Source organism: Narcine bancroftii (genome assembly GCF_036971445.1).
Source record: "Narcine bancroftii isolate sNarBan1 chromosome 5 unlocalized genomic scaffold, sNarBan1.hap1 SUPER_5_unloc_1, whole genome shotgun sequence".
In the NCBI taxonomy this organism is placed as follows: Eukaryota; Metazoa; Chordata; class Chondrichthyes; order Torpediniformes; family Narcinidae; genus Narcine; species Narcine bancroftii.
The window spans coordinates 364,446-374,551 of NW_027211801.1; the positions used below are offsets into that span (position 1 = coordinate 364,446).

The 10,106-nt window shown below is 47.2% G+C and overlaps 1 protein-coding gene across 2 annotated transcripts in view; it reads right to left on the minus strand.

Moving 5' to 3' along the window:
- LOC138750091 (glycogen synthase kinase-3 beta-like) overlaps positions 1-8,741 on the minus strand; it is a 40,929-nt gene extending 32,188 nt beyond the window's left edge. The window contains exons 1-2 of one of the 2 annotated variants that reach the window (XM_069912222.1): positions 8,616-8,741; positions 1,675-2,187 (exon numbers count right to left, since the gene is read on the minus strand). In XM_069912222.1, the coding sequence (XP_069768323.1) occupies positions 1,952-2,187; positions 8,616-8,634 (255 nt within the window). In that variant the 5' untranslated portion in view covers positions 8,635-8,741 and the 3' untranslated portion in view covers positions 1,675-1,951. Of the gene's footprint in view, positions 1-1,674; positions 2,188-8,615 lie in introns of those variants that run through there. The other variant, XM_069912221.1, reaches the window with a different exon arrangement.
- Between the last annotated feature and the right edge of the window lie 1,365 nt (positions 8,742-10,106).

Below are 10,106 nucleotides of genomic sequence, written 5' to 3' on the forward strand. Positions count from 1 at the left end.
CTGGTACAAAGCTGTGTTGGCTGGCCCTTATTTGTCCCTAACTCTCAAAATACTTCTATATCCAATCTCTTAGAGCACCTTCTAATGACTTGTCTACTCCTGATATTAGGCTCACCGGCCTATCATTTCCTAGGTTATTTTTGGAGCCTTTTTTAAACAATGGGACAAGATGAGCTCCCCTTCAATCCTCCGACACCTCACCTGTGGCTAAGGATGTTATCATATATATCTGACAGGGCGCTTGCAATTTCTCCACTAGCCTCCCTCAAATTCCAAGGGAAATGGGGATTTATCTACCTTTATTCACTTTAAGACAACAAGCACCTCCTCCTCTTTATCTCGGTTCCCTGACCTCACTGCTTATATGCCTCGCTCCCCTAGACTCTGTGCCAGTTTCCTGAGTAAAACGAGCTTTAAGAAAAAGTTATAAGATCTCCCCCATCTCTTGTAGCTTCATGCATAAATGATCACTCTGATCTACAAGAGGACCAATTTTGTCCCTCCAGATTTCCCTATTAATTTGGTCCTGCATTTTCTAATCCTCCTCAAGATCCTTATTTGCTCTTTGTTGCCTGTACCTGCTGTACACCACTCTCTTCTTTGGGAAATCGAGGTTCCCTCTGCCTGCTAACTTTGCCTTTAATCCTCACATGCAAACCTTGTGTTTCCACTTTGAAAGCCTCCCACTTACTGAACATGTTTGCCTGAGAACAACCTGTTCCAATCAATGCTTTCTAGATCCTTTCTCAATTCCTCAAAATTGCCCTTTCTCCAATTTAGAATTTCAGCCCGAAGACCAGACCAATCCTTCTCCATAATAAACTTGAAACAAATGGCATTATCATAACTGGACCCAAAATATTCCCCTCCATATACTTCTTTCCCCTGTCTTGTCTTGTTTGACAATAGGTGATCCACTACAGCACTCTCTATGGTTGGTACCTCTATATGTCAATTTAAAAAACTTTCCTGGACACAGTTGACAGACTCCAAGCCATCAGTCCCAGTCAATATGTGGAAAGTTAAAATCTACTATTCCAACCTGATGTTTCCTGCAGCTGTCTGCTATTTTCTCCAGATTTGCTCCTCTAATTCTCATTTACTGAAGGGCAGTCTATAATACAAGCCCATGAGTGTGATTATCCCTTTCCCGTTCAACAGCTCCACCCATAGACCCTCAATAGACAAGCCCGAGGGTCTGTCCTGTCTGAGCACTGCTATAATATTTTACCTGATGAGCAACGCCACTCCTCCCCCTTTCATTCCTCTCCCTCCATCACATTGGAAACCACTGAAACGTCGTGCTGCCAGTACTGGGCTTCCTCCCACCAAGGGCTACAGTTTCAAAATTCCACGTGCCAATCCATGCTCTAAACATCTGCCTTTCTGACAATACCCCTTTCATTGAAATAGATACACCCGAGAACATTTACACCAGATACAACACAGTCCAGACATCACCTTTTCCCTCCTCCACTCCCCTATCTGCTCTGTCACTCTGGTTCCAATCTCCTTGCAAATCGAGATTAAACACCACCCATCCCCCACCCCACCAGAGCAACACTAGCAAACATTCCTGCAAGAATAATTATCTCCCTCTTGTTCAGATTAACCGTCCATCAGAACAGGTTCCAACCTCCCTGGAAGACACCGTCAAATTTGAAACTGGGTTTAGTGGCACCATTAATAGCCCCGGGAGGGCTAACTAGGCCAGTCCGGTCACACTGTGTCTTGGTGCAGGATTGCCCACCAAGAGGTGGCACGGTTAGTGTTGCGGTTAATGCAATGGAGTGACAGTGCCAGCGACCGGGGTTTGAATCTGGCACTGTCTCAACTGCTCCACTTTCCTCCCACCCTTCAAAACACATCAGGGGTGTAGGTCAATTGGGTGTAATTGGGTCACAGTGGTTTATTTGATGAAAGGACCTGTGTCCATGCTGCATGTCTAAATTTAAATTTCAGGCTGTCCCATTTCTGAAAAACTGCTCTTCCCCATCACCTTGAATCTTTTGCCCTGCAAGATCTTCTTGATGGAAATCAGCTCTCCACCGTCCACCATCCTGGCCTGGTACACCACACTAAAAGACCCATTGCTGATAATTTTAACACCTACGTAGGGCACCTCCTTGGGGCCATCGGGTCCACGATCCAGTGTGGCCACCACTGTTGTGGCCTTATTGCTATCTCCTGTGGGGCAGAAGAAGCAGCATTTACACCTCCAGAGAGTACAGAACAGGCCCTTTGTCCAAGGTGGTCTCTGTCCTTCCCTCTAACTCCCTTCCAAACATCACCTAAATGTCAGAATTCATCCTCTGGTGGTTTGTTCCAGTCTCTTTATTTTCCAAAATTTTATTGAAGAATTTTACAAAAACAAAAAAAATCTAAAACTAACCCCTACGACGGCCTTTCTCATCCGTCCCCTCTACACCCACCCCCTTCAACCCTCCCCACTTCGGATCTTATTTGTTTTAAAAACACAGTAATACTGATTAAGACAGGTTACTGTATGGTGTGCCATGTTTTACATCTTCCATCACTAATCAAACTTTTCTTTCTTTGGCTTGACTTCGCAGACGAAGATTTATGGAGGAGTAAAATGTCCACGTCAGTTGCAGGCTCATTTGTGGCTGAAAAGTCCGATGCGGGACAGGCAGACACGGTTGCAGCGGTTGCAGGGGAAAATTGGTTGGTTGGGGTTGGGTGTTGGGTTTTTCCTCCTTTGTCTTTTGTCAGTGAGGTGGGCTCTGCGGTCTTCTTCAAAGGAGGTTGCTGCCCGCCGAACTGTGAGGCGCCAAGATCCACGGTTTGAGGCGAGATCAGCCCACTGGCAGTGGTCAATGTGGCAGGCACCAAGAGATTTCTTTAGGCAGTCCTTGTACCTCTTCTTTGGTGCACCTCTGTCACGGTAGCCAGTGGAGAGCTCACCATATAACACGATATTGGGAAGGCGATGGTCCTCCATTCTGGAGATGTGACCTACCCAGCGCAGTTGGATCTTCAGCAGCGTGGATTCGATGCTGTCGGACTCTGCCATCTCGAGTACTTCAATGTTAGGGATGAAGTCGCTCCAATGAATGTTGAGGATGGAGCGGAGACAACGCTGGTGGAAGCGTTCTAGGAGCCGTAGGTGATGCCGGTAGAGGACCCATGATTCGGAGCCGAACAGGAGTGTAGGTATAACAACGGCTCTGTATACGCTAATCTTTGTGAGGTTTTTCAGTTCGTTGTTTTTACAGACTCTTTTGTGTAGTTTTCCAAAGGCGCAATTTGCCTTGGCAAGTCTGTTGTCTATCTCCTTGTCGATCCTTGCATCTGATGAAATGGTGCAGCCGAGATAGGTAAACTGGTTGACTGTTTTGAGTTCTGTGTGCCCGATGGAGATTTGGGGAGGCTGGTCGTTATGGTGGGGAGCTGGCTGATGGAGGACCTCAGTTTTCTTCAGGCTGACTTCCAGGAGAAACATTTTGGCAGTTACCGCAAAACAGGACGTCAAGCGTTGAAGAGCTGGCTATGAATGGGCAACTAAAGTGGCATCGTCTGCAAAGAGTAGTTCACGGACAAGTTGCTCTTGTGTCTTGTTGTGAGCTTGCAGGTGCCTCAGATTGAAGAGACTGCCATCCATGCGGTACCGGATGTTAACAGTGTCTTCATTTTTGAGATCTTTCATGGCTTGGTTCAGCATCATGCTGAAGAAGATTGAAAAGAGGGTTGGTGCGAGAACGCAGCCTTGCTTCACGCCATTGTTAATGGAGAAGGGTTCACAGAGTTCACTGCTGTATCTGACCTGACCTTGTTGGTTTTCGTGCAGTTGGATAACCATGTTGAGGAACTTTGGGGGCATCTGAGGCCAAAGCCCCTTCCTGCTCACGGTGTCAAAGGCTTTGGTGAGGTCAACAAAGGTGATGTAGAGTCCTTTGTTTTGTTCTCTGCACTTTTCTTGGAGCTGTCTAAGGGCAAAGACCATGTCAGTAGTTCCTCTGTTTGCGCGAAAGCCGCACTGTGATTCTGGGAGAACATTCTCGGCAACACTATTCAGGAGACACTAGGTATTATCCTAGCGAAGATTTTGCCTGCAATGGAGAGCAGCGTGATTCCCCTGTAGTTTGAGCAGTCTAATTTGTTGCCTTTGTTTTTGTACAGGCATCACGAAGGTCCTGAGGCAGCTTTCCTTGGTCCCAGCAGAGCTTGAAAAACTCATGCAGTTTGGCATGCAGAGTTTTGCCGCCAGCCTTCCAGACCTCTGGGGGGATTCCATCCATACCTGCTGCTTTGCCACTTTTCAGTTTTTCAATTGCCTTATATGTCTTTTCCCGGGTGAGGTCCTCATCCAGCTCTAGCCTTTGGGGCTGTTGAGGGAGCTGGAGCAGGGCGGATTCTTGAACTGAACGGGTGGCACTGAAAAGAGATTGGAAGTGTTCTGACCATCGGTTGAGGATGGAGATCTTGTCACTGAGGAGGACTTTGCCGTCTGAGCTGCGCAGAGGGCTTTGAACTTGGGGTGAGGGGCCGTACACAGCCTTTAGAGCCTCGTAATAACCCCTGAAGTCGCCAATGTCCACGCTGAGCTGGGTTCGTTTGGCGAGGCTAGTTCACCACTCATTTTGGATCTCCTGGAGTTTGCACTGAAGATGGCTGCATGAGCGACGGAAGGCTTGTTTCTTCTCTGGCCAGGATGGCTTTGTAAGGTGAGCCTGGTGAGCAGCTCGCTTCTTTGCCAGCAGCTCCTGGATTTCCTGGTTGTTTTTGTCGAACCAGTCCTTGTTTTTCCTGGAGGAGAAGCCCAGTACCTCTTCAGTGGATTGCAGTATGGTAGTCTTCAGCTGATCCCAGAGGGTTTCAGGGGACGAGTCCATGAGGTGGATTGCATCGTCGAGTTTTGCTTTGAGGTTTGCCTGGAAGTTTCCTCTCACTTCGTCTGACTGCAGGTTTCCAACATTGAACCTCTTTCTGGGGGCTTTACTGTTCCTGGACTTTGGCTTTAAGTGAAGGTTGAACTTGTAGCGAACCAGCCGGTGGTCAGTGTGGCATTCCGCGCTGGGCATGACCCTGGTGTGGAGCACATCTCTCTTTCTCGCACCAGGATGTAGTCCAGGAGCTGCCAGTATTTGGATCGGGGATGCATCCAGGTAGTCTTCAGGCTGTCCCTCTACTGAAAAAGGGTGTTTGTAATGACAAGCCACTGTTCTGCGCAGAGCTCCAACAGGAGGTGCCCATTGTTGTTGCACTTGCCGACACCATGCTTGCCCAGGATTTCTGGCCAGGTTTCTGAGTCTTTGCCGACGCGAGCGTTGAAGTCGCCAAGGATGACAACCTTGTCGGCTGAAGGGGTGCGTTGAACGAAGTTGCGCAGATCAGTGTAGAACTTGTCCTTTTCTGCTTGTTCCGCCTGGAGGGTTGGAGCATAGACAGTGATGAGGGTGATGCGATGCTTGTTTTGAAGTGGGAGTTGCATGGACATGATCCAGTCTGAGTGGCCTTCGGGAGGTTTTCGAGTTTGGAGGCAGTGGAGTTCTTGACCATGAACCCTACACCAGATAGGCTTCGTTCATCCATAGGCTTGCCAGACCAGTAGAGTTTGTAGCCCACGCCGCGTTCTTGGAGGCTGCCTACATCTGCAAGGTCGACTTCACCTAGAGCGGCTATGTCGATGTCAAGTCTGAGGAGTTCATGTGCAATGAGGGCAGACCGACGTTCAGGTTGGTGGCTGTCAGCCTTGTCTAGCATGGATCTGATGTTCCAGCATGCTAGCTTGAGTTTGTGTGCATCTTTTGAGGGGGAGGACGTGGAGGGGAAGGACGTGGAGGGGGAGGACGTGGAGGGGGAGGACGTGGACATGTCCTTGGACCTGCGCAAAGGAGCTTTTAGTTGGAGTGCAGTGTGCACAGTACTGGCCCCACCCTTTACACCCATGGTTCGTGTGCCGTGGCCAAGCAAGCTGGGACGTGGCAGCGAGGTCCTTGGGTCATAGGCTTTATATCAGAGTGGCCTTCTCCTGTGTCGGTTGCTTACCCGGGCTGGAGGAGCCTGCCTCCCCACCTAGGTCGGACCATACTGCCCGGACCAGGGCTGGGGCTGACACTGCTTTCCCTGTGCCCGGACCGGGGCCGCCAACTGCCTCACTCAACCGAGGCCAGGGCCACCGCCTCCCCCTCTCTTCTGCCTGGACAAAGGCCTCCGCCTGCCTCACTCGATCGAGGCTGGGGCCACCGCCTCCCCTTCGCTCTTGCCCGGATCGGGGCTGCCGCTGCCTACCCTCTGCCCGGACCAGGGCCGGGGCCGCCGCCTCCCCCTCACTTCTGCCCAGACCGGGGCCTCCGCCTGCCTCATTCGACTGAGGCCAGGGCCGCCGCCATCCCTTCGCTCTTGCCCGGATTGGGGCCGCCACTGCGTACCTTCTGTCCAGACCAGGGCCGGGGCCGCCGCCTCGGTCGAGTGAATCAAACTTTTATTTAACATCTAAACACATACATTCCAAATACACTGTTGGATAAGTCTCCAAAAATTGTGAAGAGAACCAAATTAGCAAAAAGAATAATTGAGTTGATGGGTGATCCAAATTTGGTTGAAACATGGCGACGGATGAATCCGACTGAGAAGGATTATTCTTTTTATTCAGCACATCATGGGTCATTCTCAAAAATAGATTTTTTTGGGTATCAGCTCATTTGCAGGGTAGGATTGAACAAGCTGAATATAAGAGTAGGATTTTGTCAGACCATTCATTGTTCTTAATTTCCTGTAAGTTGCTGAGATTGCAGGAATTAACTATCATTGGAGATGTAATGAGATGTCGTTACAAAGACCTGAATTTATTTTGCATGTAAAAGATTAGATTAAGTTTTTTTTAGAAACAAATGAGGCATCAGTTCACAGTCAATTTACATTATGGGATTCTTCAAAAGCATACTTACAGGGTCAAATTATTAGTTACATAGCAAAAGTGAAGAAGCAATATAAAGCAGAACTTCAAGATTTAGAAAAAGAAATTACTGTATTGGAGAAGATATTTCAGAAAGATGAAACAGAAGAGAACAATTATCTACATTGAAGCTTCAATTATAATACAAAACAAACCTATAATTATGTAGAACGACCTTATCGTTTCCAAATGAATACATGATTGAATTTTGTTATGCCATCTTTGTATACGCCGTTCAACATCATTTTTCCAAGTGACAGCTAGACATTTTCTAGCTACTGCCAACCGTGGACGTATAAATGCAATTTGAGGTTTCTCCAATCGTAAACCTGTCATTATCATATTCATATATCCCAATAAACATACCCATGGGTCAACATATAGATCTATTTTGAATAAACTTCACAAAAAGTTAATTATTTCATCCCAAAAGGGCCTAAGTTTTGTACATTCCCATATTGAATGTAGGAAAGTACCTGCCTTTTCACCAAACCAAAAACACAAATCTCACACACTAAACCATTCTTTTTTCAATTTTTCAGGAGTTTAATTTAACTGATGCAAAAAGTTATCGTAAACCAGACTATATTGAACATTAATTATCCTCATAACTCTATCAAGGCACATATCAGACCACTCCTCCACAGATATAGACATATATAAGCAGATATATTTTAAATATATCCACCTTCATCATCTTTTCTTGTAGTAACATACATTTCTGAAACAAATCCCTTTTTGCCCTTATCAACAATAAATTTCTCATAATTCATTTGAGCAGGTAATACTAATTCTCTACCAAAATATTCCAACAAATAAATCTCGTACTTTATAATAAGCAAATAAAGTGTTTGTGATACACCAAACTTCTCTCTAAGTAGAAGCATCTACCTGGGGGATAGGGTCCACAGCCATTCCCTTTGTCCACAACCCTCCTTCCTCAAGAGGGTCAGGTCACCCCTCAGCCTCCAGCATTCTCCAAGGGAGATAGAGCACTCCTCCCCAATCCCATAACCTCAGCAGTACTGTTACCTTCCACAATGCAAATGAGACCTCGTCCCACAAGACAGCTTGTGGAGTGGAGGGAGCCCCTCCCTTCATCACTCAACCCTGTTGAGCTGCCACACCAGCAATGCTTTCCAGCACCTTGATCTGGGTTCGTGGGGGGGGGGGTGGTGGGAAAAGATGGAACAGCTCCTATAATCTGGGGGTGGGGGGGTTGGAGAGAGATCCCATTCTGATGGGTGAGGAGAGCTCTTTAATATTCATGTTGGAAGGGCTACCTTCCTTCCTACTCCCGACATCTGCTCTCCCCAAGATACCTCACCTGCACTCACACCAATTCCTCTACCCCTTTCTCATCTCCCATCCTATACCACACTCCCGGTTCCCCCAGTCCTTCCATCCCCTCCCACCCCAGCCCTCCAGCTCAACACTATCTCTGATCCAATCTCCTCTGCCTGTGGTGCACCCCTATATTTTAATTCTTCCCTCCACTTAACCTCCACTCCCACAGACTCCATAGCTGTATCCCTGCCCATGCCGTGAATGCAGCTGCCGTGAAAGCGCCTTGCATTCAGGAAGGGGAGAAGAGGTTAAATGTGACCTACATTCTCTCTACCCATGCTGGGTGAAGGATGGTGATGGAGGAGGCTCTGTCCCAGTAGGGGGGTCTCTGACAGGTATTTTATCTCACCCATGGGTGCTGGACGCATCCAAATATAACGCCGTTGATCAGAGAGTGTCCCTGGGATGAGACAACCCCTATTTCCACATGTGGGCCTCGTTGCCCTTCCATGAGAGGCATCCTACTCATGCTGCTCTGCCCTGGTGCAGCTCAGCTATGGCAATACAGCAGCAGTTGCCCCACTCTGTGACATCATCTCCCCATCTGTGTCACCTCCCCTCTTTGTGACACCACTAGTGTCATGGCCAGGGACATCCAGCTGCAATCTCCCTTCATAAGTGACATGACTTTGTATTTATCCTAATTGATCTTATACCCAAAGATCTCCCCACTGTCCTCCAGAGTGGAGCGCAGCTTGGGCAAAGAGTGTGTTGGGTCTGTTAGATTTATCAGGACATTATCAGCAAATAAATTGATTTTATGCTCTTCCTGACCGGTTCTGAAACTTTTAATGAGTGGATCCTGGCAAATGTCCTCGCCTGATGACCCCATGGCTCATACAAACTGAGCTGGAGATATCGGGCCCCCTGACTACTTGATCTTATCAGGGGGAAGGCTGGGGTAATTTGTCCATTGGTCACAAATTTTAGCCGTTTGTGCATGGTAAAACACCCTTATCCAATGTATAAAAGTTGGCCCAGCCCCAATTTTCCCATCACTTAAATAAGTGTGTGAGAAACACAGCTCACTGATTAAATAATTTCGCAGTCAAAAGGTGAAGCAATATAACCTTTTTATTCAATGTTCTTGCAAGAGCGGGTATCCTTCAGACAGGCACACACAATGCTATTCAACCACCTTTTATTCTACATTTCTTTGTGTTAATAACCACTCCTCCGTTAGTTTAATTGTATCTTGTGCTATTCTGTTTTCCCAAGCCACGTGACTGGTGACATCCAATTGCTCAGTGATCCGCTTTACAGCATCCTGGGTATAATTTATAAACCATTGTTGTTTGTAGTAAATATAGTTTATCCAATCCACACTTTTATTAATACTTTCCCACCAAAAGATAGTCAACTCAAACCCTGCTGCTATCTGATTGCGTGCATTAAATTCATTAGGTATTCACCTTGGCACCCCAATTGAATCAATATAAATTTGGTTATTTAAAGACGTTCCCTGGAACTCCTTCTTACTTCTCTTTATCCCTATTACCTTCTCTCATTCAAATTCCAAGGTGAAGGGTGTGGCCAATTGAATGATTGCACAGGTACCTTTCCAGTTGGGAGGAAGAATCAGTCTAAGGATCCTGCCTCCACTGAACTACCATAGATCCATTCGAGGTATATTCAAGGCTGAGTGCTTCCCTCCCCTCTCCTCAATCACATCTCGTACCTTTATACATAGTTGTAGCTTTCCTACATTCCTCGTGAACTGTCTTCCTTGTCTCGAAATGTAGGCTGTGTGATTTCCTGACACAGCCGAGAATGCCAGCGGAATCCGGACATCCTTCTTCAGAGGAGGAGAGAACATCAGGGACAGAGATTTACAGGACTG